General features: G+C 42.7%; 1 protein-coding gene across 6 annotated transcripts; it reads right to left on the bottom strand.

Annotated features, from left to right (window-relative positions):
- Positions 1 to 521: 521 nt before the first annotated feature.
- On the bottom strand, positions 522 to 25,910 carry SPOP (speckle type BTB/POZ protein). 6 transcript variants are annotated; one of them, XM_085210834.1, is made up of 11 exons: positions 25,761 to 25,904; positions 24,974 to 25,223; positions 13,086 to 13,228; positions 12,583 to 12,704; positions 10,875 to 11,026; positions 10,642 to 10,769; positions 7,120 to 7,297; positions 6,469 to 6,524; positions 5,908 to 6,030; positions 2,398 to 2,540; positions 522 to 1,773 (listed from the first exon to the last, which is right to left on the bottom strand). In XM_085210834.1, exons 3-11 carry the CDS (start codon positions 13,161 to 13,163, stop codon positions 1,629 to 1,631), a joined length of 1,125 nt encoding a protein of 374 aa, XP_085066960.1. In that variant the 5' UTR covers positions 13,164 to 13,228; positions 24,974 to 25,223; positions 25,761 to 25,904; the 3' UTR covers positions 522 to 1,628. The 6 variants fall into 6 exon arrangements, with proteins under 6 accessions (XP_085066960.1, XP_085066964.1, XP_085066959.1 ...); XM_085210838.1 differs by having other exon boundaries at positions 25,125 to 25,223; XM_085210833.1 differs by lacking the exon at positions 25,761 to 25,904 and adding an exon at positions 25,515 to 25,754.
- Between the last annotated feature and the right edge of the window lie 1,243 nt (positions 25,911 to 27,153).

Raw genomic sequence — 27,153 nt, 5'->3', positions numbered from 1 at the left:
ATATCTAATCTATTTTCTAGACAACACAGAGTTACTCTCTGTAATCCATTACGTGCCCTACCTGACCATCTTAAGGTCAGATCAATTTGCCACTGCTGTGACACCACGTATTTCAGTCTAACCTCCCTGGATACCTGGGACTAATGACGACATAAATGGATGGTGTCTTTCCAACCAAGACATCCTGCACTGCTCCTTAATGTTATAAAACAGATGGCTTACTGTACCGTTCCCCCTTCCCACATTTAAGTCCAGGTAAAAGGTTTGGACTACGAGCTAGCTTCACAGCTGCTATTAAAACCAGTGTTGTCTAGTACTGTGTTAACACCCACCATGAGAAATAAAACAGTTTTGTATTGCAAATTTGTGTGCAGACTTACTTACTGAGTCCCATTTGAGTTCCAGGAACAGCACGGCACTAACAGGACATGGTAGCAGAAGAGAAGTGCACCTTTTGGGAACTGGTTTTAAGCTGACAAGCGTTCAAACTGAAGCAAAAAAACCCAACAGATACGACGCAGTACAAAATAGTAATTATTTATATTTTCAAAAAAAAAAAAAAAGTTAACAGCTATTTTGAAACTTCTTCCTTGTAAGAAGAGTGACTAATAGAAAGGAATAGGACTGGCTCCTATACAGTCGGCAAGTCAGGTACAAACAGTTGTTAAGAATCATTTAGCAACTCAGGACAGGGACTTCTGACGCAGCGATCGTGAACAATAAAATTTCTTCTTTTTCTTACAAAAGAGGGAGGAGGGAAATAAAGCAGGGAAAAATGCCAAAAAACATTTTCCACAATATCTAAAAACAGTAACTGTTGTTCTTATCAGACAGCACGCTCCAAATCAAGGATATTCTAGTCCTTTCAAAACCAATACAGACTTGCCAAAGGCTGCCTTCAGTCTATTCACATCCTCCAGAACAGTCTCTCAGTCCCCTTTCACTTCAACCTGTCATTTTATAAAAGGTGTTTTTCTTTTTTTTTTTTTTTTTTTTTCTTTTTTTTTTTTTTTGCAATTAACATACAAGTGCTACTAACAGAGAAACTGATCTTCTTGTTGCTGGATGGCAATAAGGAGTTACACAAACGTCCAGTTTTTAGCTCAGCTGGAAGGACTTAAATTCTCTTTTTTGATATAAATACTACTGGAGCTCCCATCAGGTACTTCCTGTCCAGAACCTCACTGGAAATTCTTTTTAACTTCGCAACGCTCTCTCCAAAACTAAAACGTCCTCTTGCTCCAGGCATCTGATGGTTTGTTCTGTGCTGCCAGACGCAGAGATGTTGTTTTCCCCAGTACCACTGCTGGGTTTATTCTGACACGGATCGGCACCTAAACCGAACCCTGTACTTAATTGACTCAGCCAAGTTGAAGGGAACACACAGACGATGCAGCGACAGGGATTCATTAGGTTGAACAGCCCCAGAGCCCCAGGCCCACCCTCCCCCCTCTCCCCAAGTTACTTGGTGCTGTTTTAAAAAATCTGGGTGTCACGAAGCAGTCTCTTCCCCCCAACAACAGAGTATAAGCTCCACAGATTTCGCTGTCTACCTGGTGGTCAAGGTTTGAGCAGCAACAGCTGATGCTGCTTCCAGAAAAACACGTGGTGTTGCGAGAGATGGGACTTTAGGATTGCTTCAGTCGCTTACGTGGAGGTCCCAGAAAGGGACACTGTGCAGAGGCCAGAGAGCGATACGCCTCAGCCACCAAGTGAGGATGTGATACTACCATCGACTTCCAGCCCGATGTCTCCATGACATCAGAAGCATGACTAGAAATAAGAAAATAAAGATGAAGTTACTGACTGGAGACAAAAAGGATAACAATCAGGTGTTTTCCACGTGCTTAAGATACCCGAGGTTTTTAGTGTAGTGTTTTAAGAATGTATGGTGGACAGTCCTTCAACTTGCAAACAGACATGACCCTGAGAGGATGGCAGTAGGAACACAAAGCTCATCTACTCTGACCCTTCAGCATGCAACATTTTCAATACAGAAAGTACTGAGAGAAATCGTGTTAACTAACACAGAATTAAAATGTTCCTGGACATCAAAGCAGATGGCTGTCAGTGACTATCTACTAACAGGTCTGTAGCAGTAGTAGCTGCAATAGTCCTTAAATGTAGGGACTAGCTGATCTACTACTACCTAAAAGTTCTCATGACCCTAGGAAGAAATCCAAAATATCTCAGAGGTAGCTCTACTGCACACTGACCAGTTCCAGTAGGACAAGACTTATCAGCCCTTAGTGCAATAGCACCTCTGGAATGCCAGATAAAAGAAGGATCACAATAGGAGAGTTTTAAAAAACAAAAACTGAAACTGAAAACGAGGAAAGTCTCCTCTGCACATGATTGTTCCTGAGTGCTTGCATGCCAAAACAAGAGATAACTTACTAATTAATGAAGTCCACTGCTTGAGTTTTCAGTTGATCGGCACTATGTAGGTCAGCCAGAATGAGGATCTCAGCTGCATTTTCCACAGACAGGTTACTGCACAGTGCATCCTCACACATCACCTTCAGACGTTCCAGAGCATACTGCAAAACACAAGCCAAAGTACAGTTACAACAACAGCCATTCACCTTGAAGTTCTACTTGTGCTCCTTTACTCTTCAGCAACAAACTACTCTACTAAGGCTAAACAGACTTCTTCACTTTATTGTATGGATCTGAACTGTACTCAAAGAAGTGGCGATCAGCAAAAAGGGAGAAGCAATGTTTGCCCACCCTGAGGAAAGCAATGGGGAAGAAGCATACCCACCATAACTCTCATCCCAGGCTTCTCATGTTACAGGTTTGCTGGTGCTGTGTTCATGCTTTGCAATAAGTATTAAAGGTGACCTGAAATGCTGCCTCAGTATCAAAGTACAAAATGCTACAGCCAAATCTCATCCTCAATTTGTTACTGCATGACAGTTATTCTCCAGATTCAGTGGGGACCTAGCACTGAATGCTCCATAGGTGTTCCAGTGATGTTTAGGCAGCTTTCGTTCAGTTCCTTTGCCATTAATGTTTTGCAATTTATGACGACCTTGCTCAAGTACATGCTACTAGTTTAATACTAAAATGCTACACAAATGCCCCTGATTTCTCTCCATCTGGAAACAAAAAACATCACAGCTTGTCTGTAAGTCATAGCAAAAGCCTTACTCTAACTTCACATTCTCAACTGAAGCATTTACACCATTCAATGGCGCATTTACCTCAACTTCTCTTTTTCCTCCAGATCCACAGCTTTGGGTTGGATCAATTATTCGAGAAATTCAAAGATATTCAAAGGATATGCTTAGAACAAGAGAACCTTCTAATAAATTCCAGACTATTTTCTGCAACACTGTAGTGAGTATTGAAAGAAGCAGACACTCGCAAGATTTTCAGTAAGGTCTATAGTCAGAAAAGCATAAGCCACTTGTTGTCAAGAAACAAAGGCCAAACTCCAAACCTCAGCCTTTTAAAATATTATAGGTTGTGGGCACTAAGAGACTGAGATACTTCTGAAAGTCTTGGTATGTGTGATCTGATTATGGAGTTTGCTGTTCCCTGGATAAAACACAGTACAGAACAGTCTTGATCCCGTGATGACATTTTTTATTTGAGAGAGAAAAGCATTTGGGAGTACCCTTCAAATTGTTTGTAAGGCTTTTCTGGACAGCTTCAAGATGGCTTGGTATACAAATGCATGTTCTTCACTGTGCGTTGCCACAGTCCAAAAAGATACCAGATTTGTAAGGACTGGTCTGCCAACCTGAACAGAGAGTTGGTAACCAGCTCCTCTGCATGGAGTGCCTGCCATATGATAAGCACACTATTACTATTATAAATTAATCTTATATTCTTATTGAGATCTTCATTCTGTTACGATCAAATTGAAATGAATAATTTTAAATTATAGAAACATCTTTCACTTAAGACTCAGCAATAATCATTACGTCAGTTGAGGCATGGCACTCATAACCAGGACAGTTTTCTCCCATCGGAACATCTGAGAAGGCAAATCAAATTTACTTCATCTGTATCAATAACTAAAACAATTTCAAGGAAGGGGCAAACCATTACGTTACTGTCTGTCAGTAGCTTAAAATGCAGTAAACAAAGCTTAAACTGTTCCCTTTGTAAATTGAATATCCTCTTCTATGCATGTACAATTTTTATTTTGATTTTCACTACAAATATCTCATCTTCTAATTACGTATTTGGGCAGAAGTAGCCATTCTGGTCTCTCAGGTATCGATATTTCCCCCTCCCTATCTTTCTTAATTACACTAAAGAAAAAGAAAAAAAAAGGAATAAAAAGCCCTACCTAATAGCATTCCTACTCCAGAGGCTGAAATAGTATCTCCTGGGTTCAGAAGACGTGTTTTGTTTTGGTTTTGGTCTAATTACTTATTTTCCCCAAGAGGTAGGAGGAACTCAGAAGAAGCTGTTTCAGTCTCTTGAGTAAATATTAGATGCTTTATGTGCTTTCTTGAAAGATTTTTTTTTATTTCTGCTTTTAAAAGACGCACAATGAGTTTAAAAGAAAGAAAATCTACATTAAAAGCCAAGAAATTCAAAGTTAAAGCCTACTCTGGTCTTAATGTACTGCTTCTTGCTTACACTTGTCTCAGTTAAAGATGGTATGTGATCTCTCAATCAATACTCTTTAAATATTGAATAAAATATGTGGCAATTACAATAATCAAGCCAAGAATCTGCCTGCATTTTAAATTCTAGTTGCAGTGGCCTAATAACAGCACACAGAGCATTTCACCTTTAAATCAACACTTCTGATGGAACCCAGGTCCATAGCGACAGGGAACGTAATGGCTGTGCAGTGGTTTGCGTGGAACAAGGTTACATGCATCCACATCTTAAAATCCACCACCCTGTCTGGAGCCCACAAAAGAATCCAAGGACTGAAGAAGCACGGAGACTGAACTACGCTCTCACCCCCAGAGGTGGTCCCTCCAGGTCAGAGTTGAGGCACAATGGCAGGGCAGTGTGGAGGATCTTGCACTGCTGCTACCCGTGCTGAACCTGTTCGATGGATAAATTCAGGACTTAGTCTCCAGTGCTGTCAAACTGGCATCTTTCACCAGCACTAAGTTCACTTTTAAGAGAAAAAAAAAAAAAAAAAAAAGGAAATAAAATTTTGGTTATATATTACGAATTTTCACTGGTTAATAAGGCTCACTGGCCAGCAAAGCACTCTCTTCCATCCTTGGTGCCGCAAAGGGAAGGAGGCAGAGACTGGATGGCTGGCAAGGCACTGTGCCTGCTGCACAGGAACAACCAGCAGCCTTCAGTCAGAGCATCCCTGGAACGTCCCCTGCAAAGAGCCTGCAAAACCACTACAGGTTAGGCAACAGGGCTTCCTCCAGTGCACCCCTTGTCTCCACAACCAGCAGGGACTGCCTCTGCAAAAAGGAAATAAACAACAGGACCTTCCCACTCTTTGCTATCCATCACTTTAGAGCATCTCTTGAAGCTGCTGATAACAGCCAGACCAGAAGAAGCAGCAGGCCCTGTTTGCCAAGACACAACACCACTTTTGAGATTTGGTAACAAACATGTTAAAAAAAAAAAAAAAATTACTTTAAAAAATTTAATTTTTCTTCTCACTCCCAGCTCTTATAGATTATGTTAAGTAGCAATGTTTTCTGAAATTTTAGGAAAAGATCTTAAAAATGAGCAATAGAAACTGATATTCCTAGTCAATATATCTGAGTATCAATACATCTAAGTATCTTAAATGTATCTATACCACGTTCAGGTTTACTTACAAGCCACAACCAGTTGATATTGCAATTCAAACTGCCCAACCACAATGATTACATGAAAAGCTTACTACAGGAATCAGAGAGCTCTAAGTAAAGCAAGGCACATATTGCTTGTTCTCTGAACAGCCAGAAATCCCAACTGTACCTTGTCAGCAGCTGCCAGCAAGTCATCAGCCATTTTGTCAAGATTCGGTGCCTTCCCCGTGTAAATAAAGCACATCATTTCCTTAAAAACTTCAGGTTCCACATCGTTGATTTCAACCCGATTCTGTATTGGAAAAATGAAGCTTGTTAAAATTCTGACAAGATGCTAAAGGTTCTACCCAAGATCTTTTAGTATTCGGAGATTTGCTACAAACTGTTCAGAACATGACTTAATTAAAAAAAAAAAAAAACAACAAAAAAACAGAAATTGATGGAATAAGAAAAACTCTGAGTAGAATTGTAGATCATCTACTTCTCCCTGTTCCACCCTAAACTCTTTCCACAGAGAAACAAAGGTAACGACTGCCTCCTTGATCCCTTCCTTCTCCCTTCAGGACAGCTGAAGCAAAGAACTGCATTTAACGTGAGAAAGAGTGTTAAGAAGGTGACAGTAATCACAAATGCCACCTAAGAAACTTAACTGACTGACCAGAGATGTTCAGAGTTGACCAGAGAGTGCTATTCATTTAGCTGTTACAGTTCTCCCTCCTTAAGAACTCACCTTTTTACTCTCTTCCATCTCATGCTCAAACATGGCACTGAAAACCGGAGAACGTGCTGCAGCAGGGGGGCAAACAGAACAGTTAGAAACAAGCTTTTGCTCTTCAGGAGGAGATAAGCACAGTCTGCCAACACCTCAACAACCGTTCTGCTACTTAATGCAGGAAAAAATCCCACAGCAGATAGAGCAAGCTGAGTATGGCTGGTGAAGCATACAGATTGTGACATCGTGTCGTGTGGTCAGTGTAGCTTCATGCTCTGAGAATGAGTATGCAGGGATGTCAGGAGGCCTTTCAAAAAAGGCCAAAAGAGCATACAGGCATTGAGATATCTTTCTTGATTTGGTAAGAAAATACTCTGATAATCCAGTAACTTCTTACAAATGCTTTAGGGATATATTATAGTAGACTACAGACACAAAGGACACCTCCTACCGTCCTCTTTGTGTGGAGAAAGCAGGCAATTAAAAAGGAGTAGATATATCTTCCTGCAGCACTTCACAAAACAGTCTTTTATTACAGCCCTGCAGTTAAAAGAGCTGCAGAAACCTCCTTTAAGGGAGCAATACAAAAACCACCTCGATATTACGGTATTTCACTCGCTATTGTTATTGTTCCCCATTCTGCTAAGGCCCATCCAACTCAATACTGACCTGCTAGGATGGCTTTGTGAGCCTGGAACTCCTGGCCTGCAACACACAGGCAGCAATCTGTGAAGCGGGAGTTCTCCCAGAGTCCTCCCAGCTCATCTGCCAGGCGGCACTCCGGCACCTTCACCATGTTCATAGTGTTCTGGCCAGAGATATTTACAGAGTCCTGTACCACACTCACCTGCAGGGTAATAAACAAATTACTCAGACTCCACACTGGAAAAGCAGTTTCCTTTCAAGAAGTTTTAAACTGCGTGCATAAATTAATAAAATTGTCGTGAACCTGCATGAAAGTGCCATTATGTGGTCTCCTAGGGAAGTAGAATTTTCTTTTTCTGTTCTCATAGACACCATTCCTGACCTATTTTTTTTTTTTTTTCCTTCTATCAACAGTCTGAAACCCTCCCAAATCAATAATGCAGCACAGAGAGCAGTACAAATGAAAATGAAACGTACAGAGCAACCACTGCATCCATACATGCATGCAAGAGCAGTGTCTGATCAGTGCAGGACATTCTGAGCACCCCAACAGCTTTTCTGCTTCTGGTTCAGCAGTAGAATGTCAATTTCTTGAGTTCAATGCTTTTCAATGCTTCCAGTGCATTGAAAAAGAAGAAATAAAAACAGAATTAAAAAAGCAACTTCATGTCAAGTAAGTAGGAGATTTTGGAGAAGGCTGGTAAGATTCCTGACCACCTGCTCTAAACTAGACATGGCCAGGCAGAGACCATATGCAGCCAAACCAGCTGACGAATAACCTACGCAAAGGGAACAGCTAAGAGTCTATTCAGCAGCAAACCATTATTGTTAAACATGCAGTAAATCATACGCCTTCTGCAGCAGACTCAAATTAGAAGAGATCAGAATGACTAATACTACCCTGCTATAACAAAGAGTAAAGGAACAAGCTGATTGACAAGGAAGCATATGGGAAACCATTTGCTGGATTTGCTGTCAGGTTCAGGTTAAATTTCAGTTCTATTAATAACAATGGCTAGAGGAGAACAATGGGCAGCACAGGAAGCTTCCCAGTTAAGCAAAAGAAGTAGTAAATTATGAAGGGAGAGAGATGACAGAAACACCTTATTAGGGAAAAACTGCTGACAGCACATAGCCCAACTCTTGGGGAAACCCCCAGTGGGTTTCTGAGGGTGGGCACTCCTGGGCATTCCCCTCAATCTTGTACAAACTATATGACACCCAAGAACAAACAAATACCAGCTGCTGCTTGCCAAAGGGCACTAACAATGGTTAGCCACAGCAATTGAGAGAAAGATAACATTCTCTGTCATTAATGACTGCTGTAACATCTTTTTGCCCTGTAACTTCTAGTAACAGACACAAGGACAGAAGAATCGATTCAGATTCATTAAAAAGCATTTCTTAGATGCAGATCTCTTGGAGTCTGACCTTGACCACAGACCCACCAAAAAGACCTGCAAACTATCAACAAGTAAATCACCTTCATATATGAAACAAAGTCTGTTACCAGCATTAAAAAAATTACCACTGGCTTTTCACAAAAGGAGTTTAGACTGGTAGACCTGAAGCACTGACCAGACTCAGGTGTCAAAGCAGCTAGTTTTGCTTAAGCTATTTTCAATGACTTAGCAAGGGAATTCCCAGCTGCTCAGAGGAGGATTACTGCTGTAACTTTGGGAACTCTGTTCTTTTTTAGATTCATCAGATCTTGTTCAACCTATAATGCTGGAATTTAAACAGCAAATAGTCATGCAGATGGGATATGAGCAAATCAACTCCATTTGCAGAACAGAGGTGGAATAATCTCCAAACCGTAAGAAATGAGGCCAAACTAAAGATGATTGACAATGATCAGCACTCTGCCATAACAGCATCTTCAGCAATTATGCGAGTTCAGAGCTGCCCTGCGCAGAGTGCAGAAGGTTTCTTCCTTTAAAGTTCTGTAAAGCAAAGAGAAGGTGTAGCAGAGTTGCTCAGCAACCTTTTGGTCTATAGAAAACCCCAATATATCTCCAAATAACAAGTGTCTCATCAAGTACTGCTAACGAAACATGCTTGTTGGAAGTACAGATGTAGCAGCACCACCTGAGACCTGTGGCCAGAAAAGAAGTGTTAGGAGAGCATATGGTACACTAGTTTACATCTTAAGAGACTTAAAAAAAAACAAAAATAAACTGTTGAAAGTTCTCTCCAAACTGTTTCCAAACAGCATGGCTTTCCCCTCTAATATCACTATATAAACTTAAGACTTTTATAAACACTAACCTACAGAACAAACCGAAATAGAAAGCAGAAGATATCCAGGTCAGGTGAAGCACCTGACCTGACCTGGGTTTCTTCCTCATCCAGAACAAACAAAAATGCTGAGCTGAAGCACTTGAAGGGAGTAATTCAACAGGAAGCAGACTTGACATGGTACTGGCTGCCACCACTGCTGGTGGATTTCCCTTCTCCAACGTTAATTCTTGAGTTACCACCACAGTTTTGAGGTCTGTGGCTCATTTATCACGAAAGAAAGGCTAACTGCCAAACCTAAGGAGGTGTCACCCAAGACACTGCTCTCTTCTTCCCCCACATTGCTACAAGTGTTAAAAAAGAGCTTCCTTCTTGACAGTAATGGTTTAAACAAGTGACAGAATGAATACAAATCCATCAGGAGATGTTTGCTAAATTAAGTATAAAGCTACAAAACAAGCAAAACAAAACCAAACAACACAACCAAACGGCTGTCAAATGGTTTGGACTGAAGCTCCTTTCAATACTGGAAAAACACAGCAAAAGAAAAGACTCTACTCCCACAAAACACACTGCAGGAGATCTGAAGACAGGACAGCTTTTTCTACCTGTACTCTGGCAAGAATCACAGCTACAGGAGGGATTCTGCAGTTAAAAAGACAAGAGAAACAGACACCAAAAGCTCAGGTGACACTAAATTAGAAAGATTAGATTTCCCCATCAAGGCTTCTGAACATAAATATCTGTCTTTAGAAATAACTGCATCCTCATCTGCAAATAGTGAAGTCTGAGTTTTGTAAGAAGTTGTAGAAAAAGAACAACAAGAGCTGTGGTTACTGTGGAATTCATTTAGCTTAGCTTTTTGTTTCTGTAAGATACATAGACACAGGAAAATAAAGAAAACTTGTCCTTTTTACTCAGAAGGCAACTAACAGGCATGACAATTTCCACTATACCAGAGCTAGCACTGGTTATTAACCTAAGCAAATTTTAAATTAGGGATGGTTTATATTATTAAATCAGTAGGAAGTAATAATCAAATGTGCTTAGTTTCTATTATCATCACAGGCAAAAGACATATAAAGTAGCAGAAACCAAATGAAAGTAAAATGCAATGAATCACTCAGAAAAAGCCACCCCAGACAGAGGTGCACACACAAGCAGACACAAATAAAATCTAAGTGTTAAATAAACAGCCACTGCTCCTCCTGACTTTACAGACTCCTTAAAAGCAATGATGAAAAATAAGGTCACATCTACCTGAGGCTAATGGAACTGCTATTCTTTCAGCAGCAGCAGAAAGCTTACCTCACAGAATAGAGTGAGTTTGTCATCAGGAAGAAGTCCATTGGCTTCATCTAGAAGAAAGTCTCTCCTAATAAATTTTTTGAATCCCCAGTCCTTGCCTTGCACAAATCGATACGCTCGCTGGCTCTCTGAAAGAAAGACACAGTGCTTCAAACAACAGCTGAACGACTTGCTTGATCAAACAACAAAAGGCAAACAACCGACCCCTGCAGACAGAAAGTGTTTTTACACACCCATTGCTTTTGTTTCTTCTCCTTTAGCATTCAGGATGGAGAATTTGAACTTTGCTCGAACTTCACTTTTTGGACAGCTCACCAGCAACAGATAGAGGGATAGATAATCTTTACTCTCCTCATCCAAGCCTTTAGGGTTCACACGTAAACACCTGTAGAAGAAGGCAGCTGAATGAGAGCAGGACCAGCTTCTGGCAGGTCATCCACAGCTTTCAAAGGAAGGGCACTGTGGAATTTTCATGATAAAATGTAGTCCTGATTACCAACCACTGAACCACAAGGAAATAACAGACAGCTAAACAGAGTGGAACTGTGCTTTACAGTCAGCCTCAGGCTACGTCTTCAAGACAGATATTAATACCCTAGTAATAGTATGGGTAAATCATTAGGAAAAAAAAAAAACCACCACAGGGCTTGGGAAGAGTGGAGGTATATATGGGGATGCAATTTCACACACCAAAAAGCATTGTGCATGACAACTTCCACAGAAAAATAGCAGAATAGAGACTAAAAATTCAGAGAAGTGCAAAATTTCCAAGAATTGATTGTTAAAATTGCAGAGGAAGCAACTCAAAGGAAATACTTGATTTCCTGAAGGCTGAAAGCTTCTCAAAAGCAAAGCTAGGGAAAAAAAATAAAACTACTCCTTGGTTAAGAAAAGATAGTAAATGCAGGAAAAGGCTAACTCATAAGCAGTTCTGTGATCTGAAACTAGACAGAATATAACAAGCAGGGAGAAAAAGAAAAACAGGCCGAACAACCAGCAGCTCAAACACACAGTGACAAAAAAAAATAAAAATCAGAAAGACCAAGGCATGAGAAGGAGATCTGACTTGCAAAGGTTAGAAAATGAAGTAATTTAATAACAAAAGGCAGTCTGAGGAAAGCACAGGTCTGCCACCCAAAGGAAGGGAACACATATCATATCTCGCACACACACAGCCCTAAATTAAATAAGGCAGTGGATAGCTTGCTACCATCTAGACTAAGGGAATTTAAATAAAAATGCTGAAACACTTCCAGGGGGAAAAAAAACAGGAAAGGTTTTGAAGGACTTTAAAAGGGTAAAAATGTTGTCTTTAAAAAAGCAGAAACTCTTGGGCAAATGGAAATAGAGAATACAGAGATGATAGAAGGAACTATTGCAAGTCTCTGAATATACAAAAAGCTGCCGAGAAAGTAATAGCAGAAATAGCCTGAAACTGCAGGAAAGAGAATTTAAGAGTGCATGCGAAAATTAGCTTTTTAACAACATGGTTCAGAGGCTGAAACTGGGAGGCTGAAATAGAGCTTTACAGCCCTGGTTGTAGACTCTCACTGGCTTCCAAGAGCTTGCCAAGATGAACATCAGTCATTTAAGACAGAAAATAATTTATAACACATTATTAATCTTCCATGCTTTGCCTCTGCATTAAGGCAGGATGCAGTCTCCCTTCTAGCTGCAGCATCTACAACTTCTGATGTTTTTCATTACATGAGGAACATTTCTTATGGTCAGATCCTCACATTTGTTCTGTGTCCAGACACTGTGCTGAAGCACCAATACTCTCTGTATGCTGTGCATCCAAGGAAGCCAGAGTTTGCGTGCAGCACAAGGTTTTTTTTGTTGTTTTTTTTTTTTTTTTTTAACATACTTCTTTGTTACAGACCCCCAAACTCTTCCACACAGTTGTACAGACACAGTGAACCTCATTTCTGTATTCCTTACCATTTGAGTTTATCATTGGCTCCAGATGAAAAGGTTGAGCTTTTGATCACCTCGCCCATCTCCTCTCGGCAGAAGCTGAAGTTGTTTATGGTCCACATGTAGGAAAACTTCACCACTTTAATCTTAAAACCGAGAATAAGAGGTGGTTTAGGACCATTCACTTTCACACTGGACATAGAAGACAAAGGTCTTAAAAGACAAAAACTGAAATCCTAGAAGTTGCACAGAATCACTTGTGTAACAAGAAACCCCCAGAGACGAGGGAAGACTCTGGAAAAGGCTAACAGCAGTAGCTGGAGCACCAGAACTCCTGACACGTCCACCCTCCAACATGGGTGCCACAGAACAACAACCTGTCATTGCCATGGTGAATGGCAACGCCCACCGTTACCAAATCCCACATTCTCTGAAAACCCAGGACCCTCCATTTGTTTTGAACCAACCTCTTGCTGCAGGTTCTAACTGGGCAGCCTCGAGAACAGCCCAACACAGCGCAGTCTCACCTGAGTGTAGCACCAGCTTTCTGCCACGGGTCCACTCGACATTTCTGCCGGAGGAGGAGGACTTGGCACCCTTGACATCGCCAGTTTGAAGATTAAACAGAATGTCACAACTCAGGGGAAGAAAGTTATGCTAGATCTTCACACTGGGAGAAAAAGAAAGGAGAGCAACAACAAAAAAATGAAACCAAGACTAATAACAGAGAAAAAAAACTTCCCGACCGCTGCTAAAACTCATTGCATGCAAGTTAAAGCAATCATGCTTCTCATGTTTTTTTCTCCCCACACCTTCAAAATAGGTTGTGTTATACACCAAAACATTAGGAAGTGCTCCCATATGTTTCCTGAGGTGGCAGAATACCAACACCACTTATTTTTTCAATATGCCAGCTCTTCATAGGAATAAACCCAGCCTATCATTTCCTCCAAGAAGTCCAAAACCAGGAGACTACTGACTCGATTTGGGATTTACTGCTTACCCCGAGGCTACCACTTGAACTCCATTCTCACTCCTCACTTTCATGTCAAGAATCTCACACCAGCAGACCAGACCTCTCTTAAGAAAGGCTCCCCTCAGTCTGCACTTCAGTTTAGAGCCATTTACTTGGGTTTTGAGTTATGTTGACCTGCAGAAAGTATGTGACAATACTGGCACAGTTATAATTTAATCTGTAATATAAAAAGGAGCGATTTGCTTTGTTTTTCTTCTCCCCTTTTCCTAAGGTTTAATTTCCTTTAAAAAAAAAAAAAAAACACAAATGAGTTCATGTAAATGCTGAAAGAGAGATACTGACTTTCAGTTGCTTAGAAATACATATTTAATCCTGCAGAGCTGCCTATTTAATCAGTGAAAATGCATCCCCCAGAACAGAACTTGAGGCCTAAAGACCTGAACTCCTGGCACTGCTGTCAAACCACACTGCTTCATGAACTGCTTGCACTTGCAGTTTGTGCTGTGGACACGCAACGAGGAAAAGGCTTAAACAAAACAACATTCTAAGAAGGCAATGTCAGTATTCACCTTAGGTACTTGCTGCAGGTTTTATTACATTAAACTTAAAATTAGCTCCGAAGAAATTCAATTAGACCACTGTGTCGTTCAAACGAAGCCAAAATTAGCAGATTCTAGATGTGAATGCGTGGCTGAACTGCCTTTCCACTCACAACACTCGGTTCTGTCTCCAAAGGCATTTCTTTTTCACCATCTCCAGCCACAGCATTTGGGGATGGATAAAACCTGCAACTGCAGCACAAGCAGCAGATAACTCACCGTGTGCTCCTCGTGGCTGGGGAGAGACACCTTTCTGATGGTTTTAGCTGACAGGCAGGAGAGACCCAAGATCCTCCCTTCCCTTCTGGGTTCACAGAAGCACTGAACTCCACACTCGGGCTGTTTTACTGCTCTGTTTGTGTCAATCTACATTATCTGTTACACTGCACAGGTTTCCCAGTCCACAGGCACAAACAACAGGGACAAAACACAGCCACCAGAGGAGAACAGCAACCAGGGAAAGGATGAAGTTTCCTAAGCTCACTGAGTGCAACCTGTCTGCACACAGAGCTATGAGATGCTAAGCATAAAAGAAAGGCTTGATGAGAAGAAAGTTAACTCAGTAACAAAATATGATGGTTTTTTTTCTTTATTTCCTAGAAATACAGTTGCTGCCTGACATACCTAGCCAAAACAGCTCTTGGAATTAAAGCCCAGAGCTCCAAACCTGTTTGGTTCTCTCTCCTTGCAGGGATTCAGGCACAGCTGATCACTACAGGATACTTTCCAACAGCTGAGAGTCAGCACGGCAACACCAGGGTTCTGTTCTGCAGTGATGCCACAAAGCTGCTCACCTGCACTGGTGTCAGAGAGATGATGAGTCTGGTTTACTTCCATATCAGAGACCTATCAACATCAGGCAGGTTTCTGCAGGAAAACTTTGGCTTCCCAGTGCACTGAATCAATCAAGTAACAAAATTAACACTGAAGGTGATCACAGAGACCCGCTGGAGTCTTTTAGCTTTCTCAAACACACTAAAATTAGTGGTAACACTTCACTTCTGGCACAAAATCAGGGATTAACGAGGAGACATTTGCTTCTATGCTGTGATGGCACACTGACCACAGCTATTGGAGCACCCTGAGATGCTGAGGACTTTCCTGGATGCACACATAACCCTGCACCCCCACAATGTCCAAGGAGCAAACTCCCTAAAACCAGAGCCACCAGTCATATAACAAGAAGTCAAGAGGTTCTGAAACTTCCCAGAGAAAAATCAAAAGTTTTACAGATTCTTTCTGCATTTCCACTGGGTTTTAAGATGTCTCAAAGTATTACCTCCACCTTACTTCAGGGAGGAAGTTTTAGAAAGCTGTGCTCTACAGGCTGGACAAGTGCATGAGCTTAAGACACACAAGACTATTTAATTTCCTATGAGTAACTGTCACTTCTATCTCTGATGTCCTTTCCTCCCAGATGGCTTGGACAGGCAGGTGGTAATAAAAGTTGTGACAGCGTGCTAATAGAATTGCTGCATGCCAGCATGTCATTCGTTACCCTTTCAGAAAGGCCCAAAGGAGACACAGGGTCCAGATTTTAGAGATTTCCTATTATTTGGAAAATACTTCCAGCACAGTGTGTCAAAGCTTTCTGCAGACCTTCGGGGAGGCAATTTAATACAGATGAGGAAAAAAAAAAAGAAAAGAAAGTTAAACCAGAACATATCCCTAGCTCAAACCATAATAAAATAAATACAATATCCTTTTTTTTTTTTTTTTTTCCCAAGGAAAGATTTGCCACTTGCCTTGCTTACCAAGCACACACAAAGTTCACTGAACACAGCCTTAGAAACGTCTGTGTGCCACTCCACCCTCAAACACTGACTAGCTCTTCTGGTATGGACCAATATTAAACACATTTTAAAAAGGAACAACAGCTGACTTAATGCACTCCATGCACGCAGTTTCTGAAATCAGCAGGCTCCCCCCGGTGTTTATTTGCTCATGAACACTTAATGCCTTACCAGTTCACACGCCTTTAGTAACAGCCTGGCACCTCTGAAGCAGGAGCTGATCAGAACGTGGTGCAGGCAGAGGTTTTAAGGAGAAGTTTTGTAAACAGTATGGATATCAGAATTCCTTACGGCCAGGAAAGGCAGGACAGACTCAAAGGGATAAATATCAAGTCAGGAAACAAAAAACGAAAGTATTATCTTATGGATCCTTAATAGCCCAGGTACAGCCTGCAAATCTCTTACTTTCTTGGATACCATCACAAGCAGCACTTGTTTTTGGCATACAAATACTGCATTACTGTTATTTTTAAAAGAAGAAAGAGTAAATTTTCACCTCATTTGCAACCACTTCCAGATGAAGAAATTTCCTCTAGGAATGAGAGCCACACCAGGCCCTTCTCAAGCAGGAAATGTCCCGTTGCCACTCTGCCCTACTAATTACCTCCTGACTTAGCAGCCATTCCCAGACATCTCAGTTCAAAACTCCATCCACTGTAGGGACCAGCAGTCAAAACAGCAGCAGAGATTTGACCCAGTAGAGCTGGGGATTATCAGCTCAACCAGTAACTCTAGACCAGGTCTCAAAACGACTCAATTTTGCCAAAGAGCACATTAATTTCTTCTCAAGATAAGTTAATTACCTTTTAAGGAACCAGTAGCTTACAATAGAAAATTTCAAGTATATTCCTTTCCTGAGAGCATTATTCAGTGAGTGTCTGTAAAACAAATGTCCTTCAATTAACTGTTTCAAAAACAGCTGTTTGCTTAACAGACAAGCAACATTATCAATGACTATCCAAGAACAGCCCCAAACTGCCCAAAAGCAGCAGGACATGCAGAGAAAAGGAGTGAGACAAAGATAACAGAAGCAGTAAAACAAGTGGGATGAGAACTGGAAGCACAGGAAAAGACCATTATCTTCCTGCATTCTTCACAGCCTTGGAAAGGACGATAGGAGGATTCAATCTGCTGCCATAAAGAAGGAAAAAAGGCAAGTTAACAGAAGGAGCAAGGTGGTATGCAATGCCATCTAAGCAGTGGATGAGGCAGTTCTCAGATTTTAATGTGTATGCTGAAGAGGTCACACTTTTCCTGCTTGGAATATCAGAGAGGGAAGCAATGATGGGCTTAGCAAAGCAATCCCAGCCTGCACTAAAGGCTGCCAAGCAGCACTGATTACAGCCATCGCAGATTACAGCCATCACATCACACCCTACTGCAGCAGGAAACCTCATCCGGCTCCAAAGGCAGGCTGAAGTCGGGCCCAGGGAAACACAGAGCTTACCCAGTAAGTGCCATCAACTCACAGTGACACATGGAGCTTTGTGTCAAATACAGTTAGAAAATAACAGGAAAAATCTCCTGTAGCAGAGAAATGGGAAGGATCGGCCTGGCATTCAATGGAACGTGCTTAACAGGCTGAGAAGCCCATAGGGTCTCCTTTGGAATGCAGAACACACAGATAACCTGGTCTGCTGGAAACAGTACAGGAGAACACTCCCAGAGCTGGATGTCTGTGCTTTTCTCTTCAAGCCACCATTTATCAGTCCCAAATTCTGCCTGCAAGCTGCCCCCATCGTCAGCAGCATTCAGGAACTTGGATTGGCATCTAGACTAAGAAATACAAGCTTCCATTTCACTGCTGTGACACCAAAGTTATTATTACACCCAAATGCATGAGGTCACAACAAGGCCCTCTGGGCGCCGCAGGAGAAGATGACTTTGGTGCAGACACACACACACCTCCACCCAGTTTATTCCAGATAATTCACTACAAGTCAGTTATCTTAAAAAAAATAAATAAATAACACAAAAAAACCCACACAACTATTTTCTACACAATTAATACAATAGTTATAGCACTCAGAGCAGAACTCAGTTACTAAAATTCCACTTCGAAGGATTCCAAAAATAAGGGATTTTCTCCATTCTTGGAATGTTCAATTTTTTTTTTCCCTTAAATTAATTCTTCTGTTACAAAGCAAAAAAAAAAAAAAAGTTGGTTCATCTATAGAAGTCATTTGTATGAAACTATTAGAGGATGGGAAAGCAAAGAGGAAATGAAACAGGGAGCACTGCCAGCAAAACATCAGCATTGTAAGGAGAATCACAAGTTTTACATATATATAAAAAGATAAATACCAACATTATTTAGAGACCATCTACCAGCCCTTCCCCTCCTCTCCAAACATCAGATGAATACCAAACAACCAAAACCAGGGAAGACAGATGAAGTCTGGGGTAAAAAGCAGCCAAGAGTCCTCCAGATAACCATCTCCTTTTGTAACAAATCCTCCACTTAACGTTTCTGCTCTGCAGTCATTAAATTAAGCTGCAGCTTTGCCATTCTTCTAAGATTGCTCTGAACAGCGTTTGAACAGATGCAGCGAAGTGTACCCCTGTAATCACACCTCACCCCACCTATAAATTACCCAAAGTACGTTAGAATCACATCCACATGCAGAAATAATCACATTCTTAAAAGCAAGCAGCCCCTCCTTACTGTGCTTTTCACCTCCGTTCTTCCTCTCGTCACAAGACTCGTTAATCCAGCACCAACTTCATCCTTCCACAACCCCTGAATGGAGCACATTTCTGCCTTCTTCATTTTAAAAAGGAAGATTTTGTTACTGCCTATGAACACTTTCAGTTTAGATGATGCACGATGCACTGAAACGCTCCAATGTGACTGCAGGTCTGATCTCCTGCAAGCCACCAAGACCAAAATCCCCTCCAAAACCTTTTATTCAGATCAACTTTCCAGCAATGTGAACATCTGGTAGTCTTCATGTAATGTTTTCCAGTTGCCATCTTGCATTAATATTTCTAAGAGCTCATCAAAATCAACCTGAGCTGGAAGACTGTTTCTGCCACTATTATTCTGGAAATTGAGCTTTCAAGTAATAAATTTAGAGATTACAACACGTGGCAAAAACGAGGCATCCAGTTACTGGGTGCTTTCACCTGCTGGTAATTGCAACATGACTTCAAAATGCTTGTAAGAATTACTTTCGTTGCTAAACATAAAGATTGAGTGAGTGCCAAAGAGCACTCACATGAAACCACCCTTAGAAGTCAGTGTGAAATCCCACCTTTTTGGAGATGCCTGAAAATAAAGCCAGCAGCTTTTGCTTCATTTCAGTAGAAAGCTCATTCCAGAGCTTATTCCTAACAGGTCATAAATAGCACTGCAAACACTCCTGTATGCCTGTCCTGTTGGGTGATGCTTCTCCCACACGTATCTGTATGGGCAGGAAGAGTCCTTTGCTTTCTTTTTTCACTTTGCTTTTCTGTGAACGGATCAAACGTCAACATGAAAAGGCAAAAATAGAGAAAGGAAATGAGAACCAAATCCCAACCAATTTCCAGTTCCAAAACAGCTACATTTTCCTCATGAATCAGCAATGTGTTTTCTAGAGAACTCATCACACCCGCCTCAATGAGGCATGCTGGTGCTGCTTAGCTCCACTTTAATAACCTAACTCACATTAACATCAAAACACTCACAGCTGACCATAAATCACACTGAAAATAACCCAATCACAGCATTCGCCTACACCCCTGTTTGAATATCCTCACCATTCAAGCCCAGATTATCTAATTAGTAAGACAAAGAACAAAGAAAAATGTCGGTAGCTCCGAGATTCTATATTTAGTGTATTTCCAATAGAGGGAAGAAGGGCCACAGGCAGTGCTGTATCTCTTTGTACCATGGCACTGGGGAAGCAGGGCAGTGAGGTGCACTTCTGGCACTGTGGTTGGCATTGATGTTCATTTGTGTTCTCAGTGCAAACTCCCAGAGGAAGTATCTGGGAAAGAACTTTTTGTTTTGGTCATGCATTCTAAGCTGATGTTGGCATAAGCTATTTATGGAATCTTTTAAAAACAAAGGGGAAATATAAAAGTGCACAAAAATAAATTCCCAGAAGATACATAAATTTATTTTCCTTCTTGCAACAACAAGCCACCTCCATAAGCTGCTTAAAACCCAGGCTCACAGAAACCACAGTTAATGCTGCTTCTCATTCCTGCCTGCTTCCCCTTCCACCATTGGAAATAACACTACAAGAAGCCTTCCTACTATTTTCCCCATCAACAGCAAAACTCAGTAAGCTACTCAGAAGAGAAATACCTGCTACAAGAGACAAATCAAGTAACAGAAGTTAAGATCTGTAGCTATCAAGCAGCACCAGGACTTCTATCTCTGTCAGCTCTGGTAAGGTGGGCTCCCAGCTCAGACCAGCACCTTGCAGAACATTTCAGGAAGCATCTGAATAAATATTTATGACATTTAAACTTGGGCCACTTCCCTGTAATCCCACTTGCTGAAAAAGCAGAGGGCTGTAAGGTAAAATTCACCACAACAGCAATTTTCAACACTTCTGGACTCCAATGCCCATACACACACTGCATTCTTCTCCATAAGCAGCAGCAGCAACAGAACCAGAAGCCAACAGGAAACCTTAAGAAAACAGCCTGCATCTCCAAAGCAGCAATGAAATATGGTTCTCCGAATTTCATTCACCGGCCACAAGTACTTCTAGGAAATCCATCACAGTGACGTGTGTGGTTTTTAATCACAACTTGTTGAGGTCAGACACTTCTACAAAGATGCAAGTGAGGAAACCAAGGCCCCAATGTAGCTGTTCATTTTGAAGCGTCGGTCGGGACAGGCAGCCCCAGCAGCTGCTCTCTGTGCACACAGGGAACACTGTATGATGCTTCTACCATAAGATAATAGATTCTTCTGAGGGTTTAAAATATATATATGGCAACACTCCGTAACAGACAAAACAGTTCATCTGTAGGCATGATTACAGCCAAGTTAACTGAAAACTTTTACATCAATGCAGGCAGCGTCTGTTCCAGCCTCTTTATGCAGCAACACTTGGGAGGCAGCCAGGCAGCTCCTCTGCATTGCTCTACAGCAGCCCCAGACTGAGGGTGTTTGTCTCCACCTGCTCTCCAGTCTCGTCGCTAGAAGCATCTCTGAGCTTCCTTTCAGACAAAGGCAAATCCTCTATTTTAAATCAAAAATCAGGACGAGTTGAAGATTTCAGCCAGGCCTCGCTAGTTTTAAAGCCGAAGCTGGAAAAACAAACTTGATAATGTTGTGAAGGCCCTCAGTGAAGTAAACCACTGCTATGTACAATTACGACCTCATTCACGATTTGCTGAGCAAATTTCTCCAGCAACGAGAAAAGAACGAGTGCAGAACAGTAACTGAAACCACATTAATTAATCCTGCACCTGATTGAGTGCCACAAGCAAAATTTTACTTCTTGTTTGGCTCTGAGATCCTGAACTTCCTCTCTGGACCACCTTCATTTCCCAGGTTGTTTTGCTTAAGTATCAGTACTTGCCACAGCCCGAGAGGGATGCTCACCTGTTACACACACTTGAGAGATGCTTGTTTATTGAGATAATATGACAATTAGTTCTGATGGAAAGGAGGAAAAAAACCCAACCTGAACAATTACACATTCCTGTTTGTGCAAGAAATCTGTTCATGAACTTCTAGGTGCCATCCCAGCACACTGACAGTTTAATGCTCAAAGTTCTGCAGCTCCCATCAGGCTTTTCAGACTGATGCTGTATTGCTGTGTTTGCTGTCACATAGGAAAGCATTCCAGCTGTAAGTGAAAGGGAGCCACATTAGCTCCAAAGAGAGAGCAGTGATTCACAGAACTCCAACTAGCAGTCAGCAGTTTAAGTACACCAGCATCCAACTACACGCCCTACATAAATTTACACATCCAACACCACAAAATGTTTCTCAATACGTAATAAATTTAAGTGCACTGAGCTCCAAACCTTCCTGTATATTTTTAGAAACATTATTACTGCACTTATGAGGTTTTGTAGCATTAAAAACGGTTAAAAAGTAGCATATTTTCAAGTGAATATTCTAACATTTGTATATGAGACACCTAAAGACACATACAAGGACATTCCTTCTTGCAGGTAAATGATTTGTTATCAGATATTGGCTCAGTTTTCTAGCACTGACACTAGTTGATACGATTCACTGCCCACGCTTCACATCAGCCCAATTTAAATGCACGACACACAAAGCTACAATGCCAGCAAAAGTCATTTTCCAAGTGCACAGCCATCCAAAACCACCACAACACAGGCTCTGAAAGGCCAAACAGGTTATCTCCATTTGTCAATTTGAATATGACTTTAAGAGCTGTAAGGCCAACTACAGCTCATGGCACACAGCAGCGCCACTCCTGCCTGCAGCCAAAGGGCTGACTCAATAAAATGAACTCCCAAGTTTTTTTTGGGGGTGTTTGCTACACAGTCAGTGGTTCTTTCACATCTTTTTTTGGTTTTGTTGTTGGTCCTAAAAATGCAGAGGGGAAAGAAATAAGCAAACGGCATCTGATGGATGCTGCAACATTCAGGTATGCATATCAGCAAAGAGGAGAATTCCAGAATCACTCAACTCCTTCCTTCCAAAAGAGAGTTCAGTGAAAGGACACTTGAGAACAGAAACTGAGAAAGAAGTACTAAATGTACCTACAGATATAGTTTATAAAAACAACAGCTTTTCCTTCTCAAGGGAAGCATGTTAAAGTATGAGTACTTTAATCCCATGCTGGTTTCCTGCACTGTCATGCGTTTCCAGATCTTGGGACAGATGCTTTATTTAAGTCTCTGAGTATTCTGCACAAGACAGAATGGGGGAGCAGCTCATCACCTGAGTATCAGGAATTGATACCTTCAGAATTCTCCCCATAAAGGCTTACAAAAAAAAATAAAAACCAACTTATTTTTGTATTTCCTCTCTGTGCCGAGCAGAAAAAAATAGCAGCAAGAGATAGGAGCAATACAGCACGATCTTATATAATACTCTAATTGTGCAGAAAATTATACCAGAACTAGGAGGAGAGAGAGGATTTAACAAGATTACAGCAGATACTTTCAAATGTGAACCTAGGAATGCAATTGATAACACAGCAACAGCTCTGATAACACAACAACAAAACATCTTTGCCAGCTGCGTGCCAAACAGAAGGAGCAGGAATTAAAGCAGGTAGTTCCAAGTTTACAGGCCAGCAGCAGAACAGCACAACACTGAACAGAATGGTGTGCCAAGAACAAAGCTGGGAAGTCCCTCTTATTGTTGAAGTGCCTGGAAAATCACACAGGGCAACAAACTGGCTTCACAGTGCTGCTAACACCAGCTCCGTCCAGAAATTAACCCCCACCACCCACACCCCACCGGTCAAACTGGCTCAGGGAAAACTACCAGAAGAAATTCTGGTGAATGGAATTGTTCTTAACATTCCCCAGGTCTCATACACCCCACAACAGCACTGATACCATCTCCGCATTAAAGACCACTTGCAAAGGGAGTAATTTTTTTTAAAAGGCTCCACTGTGATTTGGGAGCAGTGGTGGCACCGCTCATTGAGACCATGAAGCAAAACACAGCTGTCCTGCTTTCATGCCGTTCATTATCTGCAGCTATTTGCAAATCCTGGAGGTTTTTGGGGAGGTAACATGTAGTCTTCCAACAGCGATAAGGATGCTGAGTTTTAAATCAGGATGTTACACTTGGCAGTAGTTTTTCTGATCTCAAGGCAGGCACAGTTGTTTTGTGTGACTGTCCTCTACTGATACAATGACAAGATGACAAGTCCTGATGTACTCCTGCTTGTCCTGACATCAACACCCATCCGTAACAAAGTACCATAAATAAAAATTGGTTTTTATTCAAGTTACAATGGAACAAGTGATGTAAGGAAATCTAATCAGAGGTTAGAAAACGTCACCGAAAAAGAAGCAATCCTGTTCTATGTTTCACTCCTTTGGTTTTTACATCGTTTTACTCATACAGTTTCACTAATGTTTTACTAATTTGGCTTTTTTTTTTTTTTTTTTTTTAAATAACCGAAGAAGGAGTTTCGCTTTATAAATCACAGAATGGCCTGGGTTGAAAAGGACCACAATGATCATCTAGTTTCCTTTTAGTTTCCTTAGTTCCAACCCCCTGCTATGTGCAGGTCACCAACCAGCAGCCCAGGCTGCCCAGAGCCACATCCAGCCTGGCCTTGAATGCCTGCAGGGATGGGGCATCCACAGCCTCCTTGGGCAACCTGTTCCAGTGTGTCACTACCCTCTGGGTGAAAAACTTCCTCCTAATATCCACTCTAAACTCCCCCGTCTTAGTTTAAAACCATTCCCCCTTGTCCTACCACTAAAAAAAAAAAAAACAAACAAAAAACAACCACAAACAAGAGTGAAATCCCGATGCTTTTACAGAGTTTCACATCAAACAACTCCAATAAAGTAAAATAAAAGATCACAAGAAAAGATTTTTTTCCCAAATGTATTCCTGTCTAATAAGAGTGAGTGACAGAAAACAAGAAATCCACCCTTCCTCCCCCCCCCTCCAAAAAAAAAAAAAACTTGGGTTTCACAACCAGCTTTGGGAACACCACGGGATTCCCATTCTAACACCATCTATCACCAATGAAGCCGGTGCTCACTGTGAGCTGCACCACCAGCAGACCCCGCTGACGGAGGGCTCACACCAGACCCCGCTATCTGCACTCCCAGCCGCCCTCCACGCCTTCCCCGCACGATGATGCTGCACCATTGAGCCCACGAGGCACGCCGCTCTGTGGGCTCTCCCGTTTTGCAGCTGTGCCCCACGCCAGGCCGGGACCTGTCAGCCCTTTATGGCGATGTGTTCCCACCTCAGCTTTTCCACTCCTCGCTCCCTCCCACCCACTCACTCGTGTTCCCTCACGCAGCTCCCCATACCCCAGAAGCTCCTCCATGGGGGGCCGCACAACTTCTCCCACTCCCCCTCACGCCCCGCTGTTCCCCCCCACAACCCCTCAGCTCCTGCCCCTTCCCTCAGCTCTTACCTCCCAGCCCGAGAAGCCCCTCAGGGCGGCAGGGGGAAGGCAGAGCGGCCCGGCCCCGGCAGTTGCGGCGCGTGGGGATGGCGACCCCCAGACTCTGCCCCCCCGCTCCGCAGCCGGCCCCCCTAGGAGAACACCAGCAGCTGGAGCTCACTATTTGGCAGCATGTCTTCCTCCTCCGATTGGTCCCACGCGCTCGTTGTGGCTCAGTATTCCGCAGGTCCCCGCAGAAGCGCACTGCGCAGGCGCCGACCTGACGAGCAGGATATGGCCGTTCCCAGCGCTCCCCTGCCGACCGCGCACGCGCACTGCGCTAACCCCCGCCCCCCCCCTCGCGGCCACTGCGCACGCGCGCATTCCCCCACACAAGACTCAGTCAAGAGCCTCGACTTCCTCCTGCACATGCGCCCTTTGCTACTACTCCGGCTTCCGCGCATGCGTGCCCGACCCCGCCCCGCCTCCTTCGCCCTCCCCTAATGGTTCACTTTCTGGCAGTGCGGTTGCGCATGCGCTGTATGACTCGGAGTCCCCTTACGTTTCATACCTCACTATTTGGCAAGGAGCCACTCCTGTCGCAGCGCCATTTAAACTGCCGGCGGAGAAGCAGGGTGGGGGGGTGGTAGACCTGGGTGGGTCCCTCACTTCCCAGTAGTACCGCAGGGCCGCCGCCGCAACCTCTCGGAAGCAAGCGGCCAGGAGACGGCACTACCTTCCCCCCGTCCCTGTGGCGATTTCCAGTCCTCACCCGGTTCCTTTAGCTTCTTCCCCCGCACAGCCCCTCCCACCTCACCTGAGACGGACACCACTGCCTGCTGTCCCCTGCGGTCTCCTCATACCGCCCTACACTGACACATCCGGGCTCCCCGCTACGCCGCCTCCCAGCGACGCGCCGCCGCCGCCGCGGGGATCACTGCGCATGCGCTGTGCGCGAGACGAGCCGCGGCGTGAGGGGCGGGCGAAAAAGGCGGGAAGGCGTCGGGTGAGGTGGCGCGTGGCGCCCTCATAGCGCTGTGAGGCGGTAACAGCCGTGGCGGTGCGTTGTTGTCAACGTCCTGCCTTCGTGTTGTGTAGGGGCTTGCTCTCCCTCCTTCAGGCTTCTTCTGGTGATGTGTTAGGTTTTAAGGGCTTTGCTTAGAGCTGGTGTGTGGTTTAGTTTTACACCTTTTTCCTAAAATTTCTCCCAGTACCCAGCTGGTGCAAATTAAGGTCGTGAACCTCTCATCCTAAACAGAAGGCTTAAGAAAGGTCTCACAGCAGCTTTGTGGAAAACCTCACAGTGCCTGTGCACATGAGGACTGGATGATCTTGTAGGACTTTTCCAACCTTCTGCGGTGTTTCTGTGAGGATATTGTGGAGCAAAACAGAGATACAGCCTGACTGTGAAAAATGTTTTTACCAGATTGCCCACAGAGGCTTTGCATCTATCTATCTATATATTTATCGTACATATACACTTAGTATATTCATATTGCATGCTGATAGTAGTGCATTACATGTTCTCAGACACAGCACTGGATTTTCCTCAATATTCTGGTGTGTGGTTGAGTACGCAGACTCCCAAATGACAGCTAATGCTGTTAGAAGTGTGTGCTTCTGCACTGAAAAACAGCTCTCCTTTATCAGATATGAGATGGATTTGTGGTACCAAGTGATGAAAAAGCTACTTGTGACTGAAATGAGAAAGGTTTTTAGTTGATTTTGCTTTGCAAAATTCATATACGATGACACTTAAACAAAAAATATGTTGTCTTTTTATTTCTTATCCCATTCTTGTATGGAAAATGGAGCTTCTCATAGCACAACTGCTCATACATACTGAGCTTCCACATTTGTCCACTACTGACTCAGACAATATTGCCTTTTTTATTGCTAACGCTTTCTGCAGCATCCTGGGTTTTCTTGGCAAGTGTCTCATCCAAATCACGACTGGTTTTTGGACCCTGCTTCATTCCTTCATTTCACAAACTGCTGCCTATGGTGACAAAACAGCAGGTAATGCTGCACTGTAATGAAGAAATGCTATAAAATTGCCTCGTGGGAAGTGCAGAATTGGTCATACCATTCCTATTCTGGATACACATTTCTCTTAGAAGTTTATTTTCATTCTCTTTCCATTTTTTTTTTTTGGCTTTCGGGTCCCTAACATAAACTCTCAATTTCTACTACTGTGCTTGTTCTCCTCT

This window comes from Meleagris gallopavo, chromosome 29, assembly GCF_905368555.1.
Source record: "Meleagris gallopavo chromosome 29, MGAL_WU_HG_1.1, whole genome shotgun sequence".
Taxonomy (NCBI): domain Eukaryota; kingdom Metazoa; phylum Chordata; class Aves; order Galliformes; family Phasianidae; genus Meleagris; species Meleagris gallopavo.
This window is presented reverse-complemented; position numbering and strand designations above follow the sequence as displayed.

Excerpts from the sequence above, each read along its gene's own strand:
- SPOP (XM_085210835.1), bottom strand. The coding sequence starts at position 13,163 with ATGTCAAGGGTGCCAAGTCCTCCTCCTCCGGCAGAAATGTCGAGTGGA. Across the intron at positions 11,027-12,582 it reads GCCAATGATAAACTCAAATG|GTGTTTACGTGTGAACCCTA; the intron begins GTAAGGAATACA and ends CTTCTTCTACAG. Across the intron at positions 6,031-6,468 it reads AGATGGAAGAGAGTAAAAAG|AATCGGGTTGAAATCAACGA; the intron begins GTGAGTTCTTAA and ends TTTCCAATACAG.